The sequence below is a fragment of the Camelina sativa genome, chromosome 4 (assembly GCF_030686135.1).
Source record: "Camelina sativa cultivar CO46 ecotype springtype chromosome 4, ASM3068613v1".
In the NCBI taxonomy this organism is placed as follows: Eukaryota; Viridiplantae; Streptophyta; class Magnoliopsida; order Brassicales; family Brassicaceae; genus Camelina; species Camelina sativa.
The window spans coordinates 17,002,706-17,020,206 of NC_141883.1; the positions used below are offsets into that span (position 1 = coordinate 17,002,706).

At 36.6% G+C, this 17,501-nt stretch overlaps 2 protein-coding genes and 1 pseudogene across 2 annotated transcripts; 1 reads left to right on the top strand and 2 right to left on the bottom strand.

Moving 5' to 3' along the window:
• The first annotated feature begins 3,392 nt into the window (after positions 1–3,392).
• Positions 3,393–4,388, top strand: LOC147945863 (zinc finger BED domain-containing protein DAYSLEEPER-like; annotated as a pseudogene).
• A 554-nt stretch (positions 4,389–4,942) lies between these two features.
• On the bottom strand, positions 4,943–11,886 carry LOC104780369 (uncharacterized). The gene is made up of 19 exons (XM_010504866.3): positions 11,468–11,886; positions 10,916–11,019; positions 10,519–10,605; positions 10,322–10,397; positions 10,133–10,207; positions 9,963–10,016; positions 9,574–9,633; positions 9,378–9,494; positions 8,858–8,952; positions 8,570–8,778; positions 8,036–8,133; positions 7,769–7,872; positions 7,493–7,655; positions 7,085–7,207; positions 6,627–6,709; positions 6,294–6,432; positions 6,191–6,220; positions 6,042–6,112; positions 4,943–5,952 (listed from the first exon to the last, which is right to left on the bottom strand). Exons 1-19 carry the CDS (start codon positions 11,504–11,506, stop codon positions 5,301–5,303), a joined length of 2,379 nt encoding a protein of 792 aa, XP_010503168.2. The 5' UTR covers positions 11,507–11,886; the 3' UTR covers positions 4,943–5,300.
• A 339-nt stretch (positions 11,887–12,225) lies between these two features.
• Positions 12,226–13,348, bottom strand: LOC104783786 (uncharacterized). The gene has a single exon (XM_010508896.2). It carries the CDS (start codon positions 13,305–13,307, stop codon positions 12,402–12,404), a length of 906 nt encoding a protein of 301 aa, XP_010507198.2. The 5' UTR covers positions 13,308–13,348; the 3' UTR covers positions 12,226–12,401.
• Between the last annotated feature and the right edge of the window lie 4,153 nt (positions 13,349–17,501).

Consider the following 17,501-nt stretch of genomic DNA (forward strand, 5'->3'; position numbering starts at 1 on the left):
CGAACAACAACTCCCTCTCTGTGGGATCGATCCTTAAATACTACTACTGATTAGCTGTGCACTTGCAGCAGTTGTGTGGTCTTTTTAAGGTAAAAGATTGAAGTGAAAAACCACACACATCACTTGTTGTTAGATGTGTAGTGTTTTTAGCTTTTGTGCGGGAAGTGCAGTTCGCTATTGAAAAGTTGTTGGAAAGTGGTGGATCACGCCGGTATCGGGAAATACCGTTGGAGGTGATTTGTGGGAGTAGATGTTTTGCAAAAGGAGTTTGTTTGGATTTTTGACTCGTGTGTCGTGTGGAAAGGAAATAGTTTGGGAGTTCTGGAAATGGAAATTATCCTTATATAGGAAGTTCCAAAAAGGAAAGTTTCCATAAATAGAAAGTTCTAAGAATAGTTAGGACTTGTCTATTTTGGGAAGGGGATGTGAAATGTCGAGTTAGCGGGAATGTTGAGGGAATGACCTGAAGAGTGGTCACTGATGAGATAATCAGCTCTCATGGATTTTTTGGTTGGTGATTTCATGGTGTTACGAGATGTGAGGGTTCTAAAAATGGGAAGTTTTATGAACAGTTAAAGCTTGCCTATTAATGGAAGGTATTGAGGTAGATCTAGTAGGGAGATACTCGATGACATCAGACTTGTTTGCTCAAGGCCGTGTGGGCCCAACTCATGTGATACTGATAGCTCGATGGACTTTGTGGCTAAAAATTGGGAGTGGTATGTTTGCTTCAGATGACGATCCGAGAGTGCGCTTTAGGGTGACGACCCAAGAGCAGGATTTTGAGACTCCCTAGATACCGTAGGTGTGACCCGCGGCTCGGCAGTGAGCCGGTATGTCTCGAGGGTTGCGACCTGAGAGCGGGGGGAGTGTGTGTGAGTGACTTCCTGGATGTCGTAGCTTAAGGTGGTTAGCCTGATAGCGAGCCGGCATGATTTGTTGGTTGCGACCACGGACGAGGGGAGCACTGAGTTGTGAGCAAATAACGTCTTGGATGTGAGTATATTGACTAGAGGGAGACCTCGGGGTTCAGTTGGAGGTGTGCGGGCTGTTGCGATAGCTGCACGAGAAACCTTGGCTGATGGTGTTCAGTCCGGTCGGAGGACGTGCGGGCCATGTTGACGGTGGCACGGGAGTCTTTGGCGGATGGACGGTGCTGCGGAATTCGAGAACGAATCCTTGTTGGTTGGGGAGAATTGTAACATCCGCGAACCAAAAAGTGGAATTTGGAGATGGGTATCGATGGACACCAAAGGTGTGTCGATCGACACCAGCTTTTCTGGTTCAACCAGGTTGTTTTAATTTGTGGATAAGGTTGTTTCACTTAGATTTTGATTTTACAAAAAAAAAAAAAAAAAAAAAAAAAGATTAATAATCACAATACTAGTATCTTATTATACTTAGATAATCTCAAATTCCAAAAGCATCAAGTCCTAGATCTCAAGACACATAAAAGCTCAGAGTTAGTATCCGATTAGGGATATTCAGTTGTAGTAGAACTCGAGACCTTAAAGAGTGATATGATTCTTGTAGATGTTGTACTGTTTTTGGATTTGAATCTTTTCGGGTCGGGTTCTTTGTTTGCGCCGCCACAAGCTTCTTAAAATCTCTGATGGTGTCATCCTCATTACACTTCACTAGCCGATCGTTAAGCACCACCTCAATCATCTTCACGTTTCTTTCATCTACAAACCACCAAAACAAATATTCTCTCTATTTGAACAAGTCCATTGGAATATCTTTACCTAGATTTTTATTATTAAAAATAATAAAAAGAAGAGAGAGAAAAAAAATATGTTTCTCAAACTAAATACGGTGAGAAACGATTTAGAGACTGAAAACACATATCATCTATCCAATGATACAACAATTTGTAAAAATTATATAATCAAAATAGTAATACTTTTTAAAATCTATCAGCATTTTTCTCTAAGTGAAATGTGAAAATATATATATTTTTGGAGAAAATGTCATAAAAATCTTGAATCCTTTTTTTTCATTGAAAAAAAATCTCCAACTTTGGTTGACTTACTTTTAAATCTTAAATTAATATTGATTTTTACAATTAAGACACGTCGTTAAACTGGCATACAGAACAATTAGATTAACTCGTCGTTTATTAGATCCATTATTGTGCTAAATGACGTGGTTTAATAAAAGGCAATAAAACTCCAAAGCGATTCTTCCCAAATTCCCCAAATCAGAAATCCTAGATCTATCTCTCTCTTCTTCGATTACTCTAATTTCTCCCTGACTCTGATTTCTCTCTGATTTAAACGAACACAAACTAATTCTTAGAACCGTTAATCATGACTTGAAACAGCAATAGTACACATCGTCGATCTATCAAAATGGGCGGATTGTCCATGGTCCGTCCATGTCCAACATTATGGACCGGTCATGAACAAAGCCCATAAACAGAAAAAGTTTAAATGGATGTCCAATAACGCCCACAGACAAAACGGGTTGGACAATATGGACAATGGTCGGTCCATTTATCCTAAACATCTAGGTCAAAATCGATTTGGGAGAAATCTTAAAACTCATTTTTCATTTTCTTAAAACTTATTCGGCGATATTCTCTGACGATTTCTCCGGCAATACCATCTGCTTTCCTTCAATCTCCGGCGCCACCATTTGCTTCCCTTCAATCTTCGTCAATTTCATGTAAGAAACTAAGAACTTTGAGAGACCCATCTGCTTCTTTTTCGATTATGAGGAGAGACCCATTTGAGATTTATGTTTCTTCCTTCCTTCTCTTCCATTTTGGGAGAGACCCATTTGAGATTTATGTTTCTTCCTTCCTTCTCTTTTTCTCTCTCGATTTTGGGAGAGATCCATTTGAGATTTATGTTTTGTGCTCTTCTGAATGTTAGTAGTCAATCTCTGGTAACGTTTTTCTAACTCCAAAATTTTGGTTTAGTGTTGAGTTGGTCAAGATATATTGTTGCTGCTGATTGTTTAAAGATCTATGAGAAAGAGAAACAGAAGCTTAGAAAGATGTTGGATGAAGTTTCAGGTAGATTTTGTTTAACAACAGATTTGAGGAGAGCAATAACGATAGAAGGTTACATGTGTTTGATTGCACATTACATTGGTAGTGGATGGAATTTGAAGACAAAAATCTTATTGTTTTGTTCATTTCCTCCTCCACATATTGATGCTGGAATAGCCACAAAGATTTTGGCTTTGCTAAAAGAATGGGGATTAGAGAAGAGAGTATTTACAGTTATTGTTGATAATGCTTCATCAAATGACAACATGCAAGGAATTCTCAAGAGGCAGCTTAGGAAAAATTTGGTGTGCAGTGGAGAGTTCTTTCAACAATGAGAATTGAAGGTAAGGGTGGACTACTTTTAGATGTATCAACTAGGTGGAACTCAACTCACCTTATGCTCTCAAGAGCAATCATCTATAAGGAAGCACTTCGCCATCTTGCAGAGATTGATACAAGTTATTAGACTTTTCCTTCGGATGTAGAGTGGACAAGAGCAGAGTTCATCTCTGGTTCATCCTATCCAACTGCTAATTTGTATTTCAATCAAGTATGGAAAATTGAAACTTGGTTGAAATCTCATGAGTACTCTTATGATGAAGTTATTTGTGATATGGTGAAAGTAATGAAGGAGAAATTTGACAAGTATTGGGAGGAATATAGTGACATACTTGCTCTAATTGGTCTTTGATCCTAGATTGAAGTTTAATTATATAGAGTATTGCTTCAATACCTTAGATGAGTCAACTAGTAAAGAAAGGGTGGATCACTTGCGTAAGAAGTTGAAGAAGCTTTTTGAAGTTTATAAAAAGAACCCAACAAAAACAGCAGCAGGAAATTCAAAGTCAAACACATTGGAGCAAAACATTCTTCTTGGATATGATGTAAGTGTTCTGTTTGAATTGCTTCGGTCATGAATCTGGTTGTCTGATCTATTTTAGTATTGATTGTGATTTCATTACGTGTATATGTGTGTCACGAATACGTTTGTGTGATCTGATTTCATTACGTGTATATGTGTGTCATGAATACGTTTGTGTGATATGATTTGATTACGTGTATGTGTGTGTAATCTGGTTTGCTGTGACACTTATACGGATATTTTGCTTTCATCTCCCAAACAGTTTGTGCTAATGGAAAGTCAGTACTAGACAAGTACTTGGATGAACCAGTTTTAGACAAGAGCATGGATGTTTTGAAATATTATAAGGACAATGCAAACCGTTTTCAAGAACTGTCTTCTATGGCTTGTGACATCCTTAGCATTTCTATTACAATTGTAGCTGCAGAATCTTCGTTTAGCATTGGAAGTCGGGTTTTAAGCAAGTATCAGACTTCACTCCTTCCTTCTAATGTCCAACCTTTAATCTGCGCAAGAAATTGGTTTCAATGACTTGAAGAGATTGTTGACCCATATGAGTTCACCGAAGAAGGCAAAAAAGGAGAAGGAGTTTGAAACCTTTGTATCATTGTGTTTAAAATCTTCTAGATTTGTGTTTAGACATTTGTGTTTATGCTTTTGGATCAGACACCATTATCTTTTGTCTTCAAATGTCTTTGGATATTTGTGTTTAGACTTTAGATATTTGTGTCAAATTTCTTTTTTGGATATTTGTGTTTTTTATTTTATTTTACAAAATATGTTATATATTGTTCAATGAATATGACAGTCTTTAAAAATATAGTCATTAGTGAGTATGTTCATTGGACAGCCCATAGCTCTAAAGCTCGAGTATGTTAAAGAGTATTTTTCGTTGTCCAGCCCATTTTGATAGTTCTAAAGCTCTGGTATGTTAAAAGAGTATTTTTCGTTGGTCTCTATCATCTAATAGGCACGTGATGAATAATCTTTGTGATAATAGACTTTAAGTATCCATACCCCCAACTTGAGAAAAATAGATATTAATCTGGATGAGTAACTTATAGCTTCAATTAAAACCATACCCGTAGACATTAAATTCAGAGTTGTTTTATTATCCAAGAAAGTGCAACCCTCACGAAAGTCTTTACAACAAGAGTCCCAATAATCAAATAGTCAAACGTAATATGAAAAACTGAGTAAAATAAATCCTTGATAGGCATATAACAAAAGCATCCAAATTTGTAAAAACCTAAAAGAGCATATCAGTAACTTGGTAAAATATGCAGAAATAAAAAACAAAAGATGACTTAGACTTAGACTTAGACTTTAGACTTAGTAGTACTGTACATTCACACGTACCTTCCCTTCCCTGTCTGTCTGGGAAATCCTTCAGACAATGATTGTCCCACGTCATCAATCCTTCAAACAACGATTTGTGTCACGTCATTCAACTACAGTCACCTCCTGATCAACCTTCCAGTAGTTAGTATCGTTGTACTCCTGCATACTATCATCGGGGCTCTCCTTTCCTGGGGAGGCTGTTGCGGTGTTCCTCTTCATTGGCCCTGCTTCTCCCACTATGCCTTCCTTGAGAGCTTGATCCATTGCCCTTTCAGTTCCTTCTGGCTCAACTCCCACAAACTCAACGTCCTTTCCGAACAATGAAGGCACAGGAGGTGATCTCGGGCTGATATCACCTTCTGAAGATGAAGAACCGTTTGGGATTCTCACATCAGGCATCTTCACGTCGTCTTCCGGGAACGGATCTACTGTGTCTGGTGCAGTGGATGAAGAGGAATCACCACGTTTAACCCATTCGGGAGACAATTCATCTGAACTCACATCTTCATCAATCTCAATATCGGCGTCTACAGGGACTGCTTCTGAGGTTGAGGCTGTGGCTGCAGCTGAGTCAACAAAAGGGTTCTTACTTTCTGTAATCAAACAGTCTTCGTCTTCTTCATCTCCACCACCGGAAGTTTCATTCAAGCTTACATCTTCCATTATTTCCTCAGAAGATATTGCTCCTGTTCCTGTGTTTTCGCCCAATTCATCTCCTTGGAACGTGAACCAGTTCGAGTTTGTAAATAAATTGCTGCATTAAGAATAAACCATTTCATTGTTTTAGAACCCATTTATTTCTATCTGATACATGGATTGTATAAATCAGATTTGGAAGCTTACTTCGCCTGTTCATCACCAAGCCTTAGAGATGATATAACAACTTCAGCAGATTCGTCATCAAAATAAACATCCTACAGAGAATAATAAAGTCAAGCCTAGTGTAAAACAAGCAATATTTTCTCTGCATGTAGAACATTATAATGAAATACCTCTTCATCTCTGTCATTGGAACCTTGCTCCTGGAACCATTAACATGGATTTCAGATACAGACAAAATTTTAAGAAATACTAATCAGAGAGATAAACAACTACCTCCGCAGCACCATTGTTCTCTTGCATGTTGTATCTGAACTGGTTTAAGTTATTAGCTAAACCAGCAAGATCATAATCCCTGTCGTGAACTTCATCATCGTCACTGTCCCTAGTCCTATCATGTAATGCAGTTGGGCGTCTGCACGCGAAGGAAGTCAAAACAATGGTTATCATGAGACAAATTCAACACTAGCACGATTAAATACAGTGCCATCTTTCCCTAAACCAATTACTAAGACAATGTCGCATGTAAATTCTGGGAAGTATACGCATCACTGATCATTGCATAGATAGTTGTGACAAGAAGCCGTAAAGGTTTGAGAAGAGGCATACCCGCAAACCCAGCGATAGACATTCTCAACTGCATTTCGATCATGCAGCGTATTCGCTTCCCACTCGCCCCATTCGTTATTTTCCTAGCAAAGAAAAACTGTACACATCAAACAGTTGTATCTACCAAACAAAATGCAAATATATGTACACAAGTTTGACGTAAAACAATGCTTAAAAACAAAAATAGTATATATATACGTGGGATAATTCATTATGGACACATCTTGATGGATTTCTGAAGAGGGAATCCAAGTAATTTACATTGGTTGACTCCCACGAGTACGAAATCAGAGTGGTACAGTAGATGCACATAAATAGGTGTTCAGAAACACCAGTTAACGCAATTATTTAACAATTCAAATTGTTATATATATTTTTGTGAAAAAACGATAAACTGCAGACAACAGTAAAACTGCAATCATTGTAACAAAAAACGTTACTATAGCTGAAACACAAACCTCAAGTATAGTCTTTATCTGGTTACTGTTAGTTGATAGCTGAACAAGCTTGTTTGAAATTCTTGAGATATGACCAACATTTCCCACCCTTGGAGCTTGCTTTCCAGCAGCAGCTAATGTTGGCTGCATGAAATCAGAATCATTTATTTAATACAACTCAGTGCATCTTTTTCATTAGAAAAGTGGATTTAACGGGTTTTTAAATCTGTAATAAAGAATTATAACAATAACTAGAATTGCTTGGCAAAACACACAATCTGATGTTCTACATCTTGCCTCACCAAACCAAAGGATAAATTCCACATTTTGTCTCACAGAACTGGGGACATTGTGTATTCTCTCTATCTCTATCTCTATCTCTCTCGACAAACTTTGCTCACCAATATGAATGTCCGAAACAATTCATACCTGCTTATCACCAGAAAGAATTGGCTGTTTCTCTGTTTTGAGAATTTTTCCAATCAAATTACACTCTTGGAGAAGATGGTCAACAATCTCATCGTTTTTGCTTTCCAAACACGATACTATTATACTCTCCACCTGATGGTGCAGTGCATTATTATATGGGTACCTACATATTGGAATAAATAGTTCTAAAATCATTTCACCAAACAAAACATATGAGACGTGCAAAATACCGAACAATTTCGAAATTTTATAATCGACCCAGGGAGAAGTATTTACTCAAAGAACAGATCAATGACTCTTCTAATAGCTCCTGAGCTGGCTAGTTCTTTTCCTGTTGCTTCACTTCGAGTTTTCATCAAGACAGCAATGAACTCCACAATCTAAGACAGATCATCAAGAACGCAAATGAAATCAGAAAAAAATATATATACAGAAAACACTCACAGGAGCACATTTGTAGTTCCAAGATCTGATCCCAGAAGCATCTTATAACTAAATCATCTTCCAGTTGACAATAACAAAAATTTCACAATGAAACCTTACCTTCAGACGATGACTGCCAAGAGGAGGCTTTAGCTGCCCATAGGTAGTAGGTAAATTTTTTTCATCAGAGGTCACATTCAAAAGTGCAACAAAGTCACCTGCACCAGAAATATGAGAGCAGTATAGGAAAATTCAAATAAATGGTCCAAGCACATAAGAACTGAGTCAAATTTTTAAAATATATGTTCAACAAGAATGAGAGCTCAGATATATCCAGCTAGGATGATCAAGCATATATGCAGAAGCAACTATTAAGAAAGTGGAAGAAGCACGAAATTGCAGCAATAAACAATAAAATAAAAAAGTTTATCATTGTTTTGCAAGCATTTCTTGTCATTAGGGTCATTATGAGATGTAGCAGATGTTAGGATGACCAAAAGAAACAGATCCTAGCAATCAGTAAAAGAGCTAATATAATGTTATGACGAAAGTATTCAGCAGGGAAAAAAAACAAAAAAAACGAATATGCACCCACGTGCAGAGCACAATGGGTCATAGCAATCAGTAAAAGAGCTAATACAATGTTACACTAACCAAGTCTAGGCAGCATGGTGGCAATCGTCTCCGGATTCACAGAAATTGGAGACTCGAAGATTTGTTGGCCCCTGAATGAATACATAAAGGGGGAAGAAACTACAGATCTTCTTGGGCTCAACAACGAAATGCAAACTGAAAGCGTGTGGACAAGGCTAGATTTGGACTGGGGATCTCCGAAAGCATGACCAAATATCCTTGCAACAAAACTGCAAACAAAAAGGCCACTGAGTTAGCTTAACTACTAAATAGGTTTCAACATATTCAAGAGTAAGACATCCTACAAACCTTGAACTAGAGAGTTTGGTAGCCAACGGTGACGGTGCATTTTGAGCGATAGTGCAGAGTGTTTCAGCAGCATTTGCATGAACTTCAAGAGAGTTCTAATCCAACAGAAAATGAACACAAACTTTTAGAATATTCATGTCTGAACTAATCAAAATTTAAAAAAATGCAAGTCTTGTTGTTATTTGACCGAAACAATAACCACACGCAAAAAGGCTCTCTATACTGCATTCAGGAGTTTGAAAGTAGGAAATCAACAACCGCACCAATAAGATAAAACAGAGACGTGCAAGTGCAGGAGAGTCTCTCCAACTATTCTATATTGTTTTATAAGCAATCAGCTTTTCAGTAACTCTACAGTAGCAGTTACATGAAGAACCAACAGATCCCACATTTTATTTACACAATAAAAACGAGAGGAAATCAGACGTAGCTTAAATACGTCCATGGTTCCTATATTTCAATCATTGGAAGCAAAAAGAAGGGGAAGGGATGCATACACGCTTTAACAAATAATACTTACTGTTGGGCTAAGCTTATCCACGATCATTTCAAGCAGATTGCTATCAGCTAACCATTGCATCACATCTAGGTGGTTGGGATACACATGATCATCCGCACCAACCAACCGAATTAGAACCTACGCAAATCACATATAGATGAGCTTAAAAGTGACTACCAGAATCAAATTTAAGGATAGGAGAAGAAGGACGGTTTACCTCCATAATGGACGTAATCCCTATCAAATCAACCAGTTGCTGGAAAACATTCTGATGGGCCTATATATGGTATTTGAAAAGATTATTTGCTACTTTTCTATCGAGTGTACACCACATAATTCACACAGTAACAATTTTCAAAGAACAGGTGCATCTCAATGATATGTCAGTCTATTCAAGGAGTTTCTGCCACAGTATAAGTTTACATCGACTTAGTACAATTATGATTAACGGTAGGTTGAAAAGGAATTATTGAACATAGAAATTAGAAAGACAGAGCACATCCCCTTCGTACGCTTTCTACCACACAATCTCATTTTCAATCAGAAAATAGGATGATTTTCGTGCTATTTGCAAAAATTTCAAATAAATATCCAAATAAAACTTACTTTTACATAGTTCATCAGCGGGACTGTCTTCCTCAACATGAGGCATATGACAACCTTTACCCGAATGTGATAATATACATTGTTAGTAAGTAACAAACTTGTGGAGACATCAAAACTAAAAATCGTTTAAGAACTAGAATTCTAAAATGAATTATTAACAGTGTACAAACCTTGCTGAAATACCCAGCTAGCATCACACTGTGGGAACGATTTGGTTCCAAAAAGGAGAAAAGTAGGTTCATAAGCTGCAACAGGAAGTACAAACCATTAAATGAGACCAGAGGAATAGAAACATCAAACTCAAACTAACAAGGTTCCGCATTCATCACAATAAAGGAAGAAGAAAATTAGTACACTACCTCCTCCTCGTCCACTAAAGTCTTAAGAATAACATCAATTTCACAGGTCAAAACTTCAGAGGAGATGAAAGGAAACCTAATAGAAAAACATGCTTTAGAGTTAATCAATCTGGGTTCAAGATAGTTCGCAGAAATATTCTAAATCAGGTATAAAGTAAATAAGCAAAAGCAAGGGAAGTTGTCCACAATGCACATACTTGAAAGCACGCTTGCTATCAGCATCTTCAGGAGATTCTTCAACAATAAAACGTAATAACTGTTCCACTTGAGCTCTTTCTCTCAGACTGCCAATGAGCATATAAAATTAGAGCATAAAAAGCCAACATTCCAACCCCTGCTACTACTATGAGAAACTAAAACTTCCATAGTAAACCAGGGTGGTCCTGCAAAGAAAACATAAAGAAGTATGCAGTAATTCTATCTACTTTTCGTGCAATATCTGCTGGATTGCATATCTTCTCCGATCTTTTATAAGAAATGGTAAATATAAACAGAAGAAACATGTCATAGTACAAACTAAAAACATAACAAAATCTACAGATAAACAACAACAAGGTTAAAAGAAAAAGAGGGGACGCCTAAAAATGAATTTACAAATTTATGAGCCGGCTGTTCAAAGCTCTGCATTCCTGGATTATATCTTCTTCATCCAAGAGTTCTTCCAAAGTGAAGTCGTCCTTGTCTAATATGGATTCGACCTGTCAATCGCAAGTAATAAATAAGGAAAACAAAAGACTGAAAAATGAATAAGAACTCCACATTCACCGCCGAAACTTTACTGTTCCCTATCTGATTTCTCTCTTCTCTAAACTACATTACCGGCTTCCAAGAACTGTTTCCCTCAGAACCTCAATAGAAATGAATCATAATGAAGCAATAAGCAAACATTTGAAAACCGAAATCAGACATCACCATGACTATGAAAACAACAAATTCGAAGCAGTAAACTTAATCAGAAACCAAAACGGAGTAAGCAGTTACCAAAACAACTAACATCCACATCAAATCAGTTCAGAAAACGAAACGAAATCTCAAAAACAATCTCAGCCAATCTTCACTTTGAACAAAGCAGATTCAGAAACGAGAGAATCGAAGTCAGAATAACAAATTCCGAATTCATAAGTAGAGAGAACTTGTTGAACTCACCGGAGAAGCAGCAGAGAGAGCAGTCAACTTCCAGAACATGGTGAAAGAGAAAAACAAAGAGGATGATGAAGACGAAGAAGAAGAAAGAACACGGGAGCTGCTAATTAGATCTCTTTCTTCTTAGAGCCAAACTCAATCACTAAAATCTCAGGGCACTCGTGAAAAGAAAAATGAAAACTCGCCTGAAAAAACCCTAATTTGTGGTGGTGGTGGTGGTGGTGAAGAAGAAGGAGAGGCACAAATGAGAAATCACATAATTTTAGAAAGCGTCCAAAAAAAAAAAAAATTACTAATCTCGGAGAGACATGATTCACCAAAAAAATAATAATAATAAAACGATTAAGAAAAAAATATTATTATTTTGGTGTCTCATCGAATTAGATTATGATGACGACTAACTTACAATAACCGAAAAAGTCGGTTTAGTTTGCCTTCATTCCCGGTTTAAAACAGACATTAACCGAAATTTTAAAAATTATGGTTAAATTCGAATAATTCGGTTCAGTTAAATTCTCAGGTAATAGTCAAATCGATCTAAGTTTTTGAAACAAAATGATCGATTTAATTTGATATAGTCCTGTTAGTGTTGAAAACAATAACCGAGAAGTCGATGGTTTGATGGTACGATTATTATGGTTACGGTTTATTAACTACTAATTATGGCAAAACATTTTGTTTAACTTTAACCGTAACCATTTAATAAACGGTTACGGTTAAATACGATTATTTGATAATATAATACGGTTGATATTATTTGATAATATAATATAATTGATATTATTTATTTATAATTAATATATCATTTTTAGTGTACTCATATTTCTATATATCATATGATCACTTTATTAGACTACAACATAAGATAAAACACTTTTGGCATCACACAGGTAACACAACAAAAGAGAAAACAAAGATTTTGTTTTGCTTTAATAGATCAATTAGATAGGTTTGTCCTATTCTTATACTTACGAGCCCAAATGTGTTTCCCGTACAACCCAAACCTTCTTTTCTGCTCGCCATTGAGTACGCGATCTACAGTAGCAACCGAATCCAAGATAAGCCTCGCGAATATTGATTGTTCCTGCTGGCAGATGCTGATATTCACATTTGCATTATTGAAAGCGTTTATGTTGTCGTGTTGCATGATAACGCTCTCAACACAATTTTCTCCGAATTCCTTAGTGAAGAGTTCATATACCTCTGCATGAGTTACTGGAAACCCACGAGAAAACGTCAGAAACAAGGTGCGGTCATTCACAGTTGCGATGCAGTTAGCATTCCATCCCCATAGACCATGAGGGATGAAAGATAAGTTGTTGTCAAGCATTACGTTGATGCTCCCAAAAGTCGGATGAGGGAACCCAGGAATGCTAAGAGGTTGGCGAAGTCTTGTACTGCGGAAGGAAGATGATGATGAAGAAGATGGGAGAACTCGTTGAAGGATGTCAGAGAAGATTCTAGAACAAACGGTGTTCAAGAAGTTCTTGATTCCTGTGATAGCGCTATACCGATTCTTGTGGATTAGTTCGATCGATATGTCGTTTTTAAAGTATTTTGTACTGAGAGGGATTTGACTTAAGCCATTTGGGGGATCGGTAGATTCAAGGCACTGAAAGCATGAGACAGCCTCATCAGCAAGAGCCACAAGGAGTGGATCTGTGAGAGCCACGATGATTGAGAAGATGTTTTCAAACCCAAAGTCCTCAAGCCAAAGCCATGTGGCCATGACAAGAAGAGACTCAGCTGGAGGTCTTGAGTATTTCAGGACCAATTTAGAGAATATCTCTCTATCTTGAGCATGAAAAACATTGAGTTGTTCGGTGTTGAGAGAGGACAACATTGTCGAATTTGATTGTAGAAAAATTTGGAGAACGTGAAAGCAATTGGAATGAATGTATTATCTAACCATCTCGTTTTATACACATAAAAGGCTCATATTTTTTAAAGGTTATTTAAGATAACAAATGCAATGATAAAATCTCACTAGCCCCCACTAACAAGATTTTCTTCTAGTTTTGTTAACTATGCACATTGAAGCATAACGACTAAAATAAAATAAAAAGTTAATTTATAGGTTTATTATATATATATATATGTGTGTATAATACTATAATCCTATAATCTAAGATATTATTTTATCTTTAGTAAATCATTCTTAGTGTATGGGTCTCACTATAAATAGACACAAAACTTTTTTTGCTTAATTAAGTTGGTCAATGAGATTTTTTTACTCATGCCTTTGTTCACTGTATGCAATAATGCATTGTTTTTTCCATTTTGAGATAATTTTTTATATCTATAATGTACTAAAAACCCTATCTATGGTATCCTTTCCTTATATCTCACACCCCCTTTCTTTCTTTCTTTTTTGGTCTAAATGAAGAAAATATAATATTTTAATTTATATGTACTTTTATAGTGGACTATGAAAAAAATTAAAGTTGGTAAATATACTTTTAATAATTTTGAAATATAGACAAAAATATTAAAAGATTATATAATTATTTTATATACTATTTACTACCCTCTTTGGTAGATTTATTACTCTTTTTATAATTCATACTAGATGAATATCCGCGCTATGCGCGGGTTTATTATTTTATATATTATTTATTAATATTTTTGGTAGATTTATTACTCTTTTTATAATTCATACTAGATGAATATCCGTGGGCTTATTATTTTATATATTATTTACTACCCTCTTTGGTAGATTTATTACTCTTTTTATAATTCATACTAGATGAATATCCGCGCTATGCGCGGGCTTAGGCTTACCGTTTTTTATGTAGAGTTTATCTTTTATATAGACCTTATCTTTGTTTTTTATGTACAGGTTATCTTTGTTTATATTTTTAATTGTGAAAATCTTGAATAATATAATTTAATGTTGATTGTTTTAATACTTCCCATACGTTTTCTCATTTTGTAATTGAATTATTAGATATATGCATAAACAATTTTTTGAAGAGATTTAAACATTATATATTTTTTGTCTAAAACTTCAAAAAAATATATTTTAAATAAAAGTTTGATCTAAAGATGCATATTTCGTAACAAAGAGTTTTTAGTTGAATAAATTTTACATTCATTCAAAAGAAAACATAAGTATTTAGATATATTTATACTTAAGCTTCTCAACTAAATACTATGAAATACTAACATTTTCTTTTATCAATGATTGCAGCTTGGCTAACTCTTTAATAGATATAGTTAAGATAGACATCTTCCTTTCATGATAGCTCTTCAATTTTTTGAATATAACTCTAGAAGTTGGTTTTTAATAAGATTTCTTCAGTTTTTTTTTTACAACTTCTAAATATTAGAATATGAAAACCAACAGTCATGAATTTATTCAACTATATTCTTTTTTGTCTCTGAATTTTTATAAACCAACATTCTACAGTTTTATTCAACTATCTTCCATTTGATAGTGAACCAAAACCCAAATCTTCTTTATATATAAAAATTTATTTGTTTAGGGACAAACTTTCATACATTTCTTTACAATATTAATCAATATATGTATCATTTGCAACTTTTCAAACTATTGACAAAATTTTAACAATAAACCATATGCCCATATATTCATGGTTTACTGAAATGACCGCACCCAAATTTCCAATCCTCACATAGGATCCACGGGAAACGATCTCATCAGAACCCCATAATTCCGACGAGACAAACGGCGTAGAAATCGCTCCTTACAAAAACTCTCACAAGTACATGAAACCCCACCTCATATAGTTATTGAGTCGCACAACCAACTACCCCTAGCAACCGAGTAACAAGAGAGGTGGGTTGGGATATTTGATTCCGTCCAGCCACGGACAATACTTCCCTAAAAACACTCCAATTCACTATCCACTCCTCTAGTGTTGAACGTCACCCATCGCACCACTTGCGAACCAACACACATGGTGTCAATCGACACTCTCCTAGTGTCGCTTGACACCAACACCCACGACATCACTTCCACCGATCTCCCCTTATCCAAAACTAACTCCAGCTGTCCTCCTAAGATCCAAACATACAACAACATATTGGTGCCGCCTGACACCCCAACCTTACCCAAACACCGTCTATACCAGACCACAATACAAACACAAAGCTATAGCACCACGAAGCTCCCCACCAAATTTCACAATCCCACCATTGGATACTAAGCCTATAGCACTACGAAACTCCCCACCATATTTCAGCCAAATCGGACTTTGTTTCATCCTCCAAACGTTGCTCCGAAATAGCCATCTTGAACCAGTCCGCACAGCCCATCTGTAGGTGTTGGTGTCGACTAACACCACAATGGTATCAAATGACACCAACCTAGAAATCACGATCTGAGCCTCCCTTCAGGCTCCTTCTCACCGCAAAACCCTAATCTTTCACAACCATCTATTTCCTAATCGATTAAACATTAAACAACACGACTTACCTGGATAACAACCATGAGAGAGCCTCCTTGTCTATCGTAATCCACCACCAAGCTCCCATCCTTCCCCTCACACATGAAGATTATGGAACTCCCTTCTCCTCCTCTTATGCCACAAGCACAAGCTCTTCCTCTAGCATCCTTGATGCACGACGAAGAAGAAGCTCCACTCAAGCCCACTGCTTTATCTCCTCTTCTCCCTCACACCCAGACGTCCTTCCTTTTTTCGTCCATTGTCAAATCATCCCCTTTCTCCGCCATATTTCTGCTCACACAATTTTGTCTACTTGATGATTGTTGGAGTAGTTGGGGTGCGGAAAATAGAATGCATGTTAGGAAAGGAGTATCCAGCTCACTAAGTAATCTTATAATATTTTGTTTTGCAGGAAGCCTAGGTTGAGCTTGGAGTAAACACTAGGGTGCCAGATAGGAAATTTTATGTATTTTTGTAAAAATTATATCTTTCCTAATATGTATTATTGTATTCTTTGAAAAATATCTGACTATATATTTCTTGGGGTAACTTATTTGATTGTAATAATTTACTATAAGTAATAAAGATGATTTTTGGGGAACATAACAAGTGAATTTTATATTTGGCCTTGTCTGGACTAACACAACGCACCAGACCGCGAGGGATGCAATGCATAAGCAGTCTCGGTTGTGGGTGGAATTACTTCGAAGGAAAACCGGTTGGAAAGTGACAGCTTCTATCCCTCGACCGGACCTCCTAGGTGCAGTTCCCATCGTAGCATCCTGTGTTTGTCCGTTTGCTTGTCCGGTCATAGGACGGTTTGGGGGCATTACAGTTGGGGTCGAGGACGAGGACGTTCTCGACTCATACCCACACACACCACCAAAAAGTGTCCAACCAACATAGATTCCTCCCAGTCTTGCTGCCGCTTTCAGAACAATACTCGTCCAAGATCCAGTTGATGGCAATTGGTACATGGACACAGCCGCCACATCCCACCTCACGTCAAACCCAGGTCTCCTACATTCTCTTTTTGATTCGAGCTCCTCCCCATCGATTGTAGCCGATAATGGATCCTTTATTCCCACAAATTCTTTTGGTCTTTCATCTTTCTGGTCTAAAATCTGACCTTGGCATCTTAGACATGTGCTTGTTTGTCCTTTAATTATCAAAAACCTTGTCTAGGTTCGCCAATTCACTAAAGATAACTCTGTTTTTGTGGAATTTAACCTGTTTGGTTTTTGTGTTAAGGACCTTTATTCCCAGACTAGTCTTCTCCGATGTAACAGCACCGATTCTCTATACTCCACCACTCGATGTAACAAGCCATGATTTCAACAGTTTCCAACACTTTGTTGTAGCATTGTCGTCTTTGACACATGGGAAACACAACCCTTCACTCTTTTATTTCTTCTCGTTTAATAAATTGTTCTAAAACTAACATTTCTCTTTGTCATGCTTGTGAGTAGAGGAAACACATTCAATTACTATTTGATTATGTTATTTGTCATGTTTCTGAACCTTTTGAAATTGTTCATTCTGATGTTTGGACCTCAATGGTTCCCAGCATCACATGAATAACATACTACGTTATTTATCTTGACCACTTTACTCATTTTCTCTGGTTT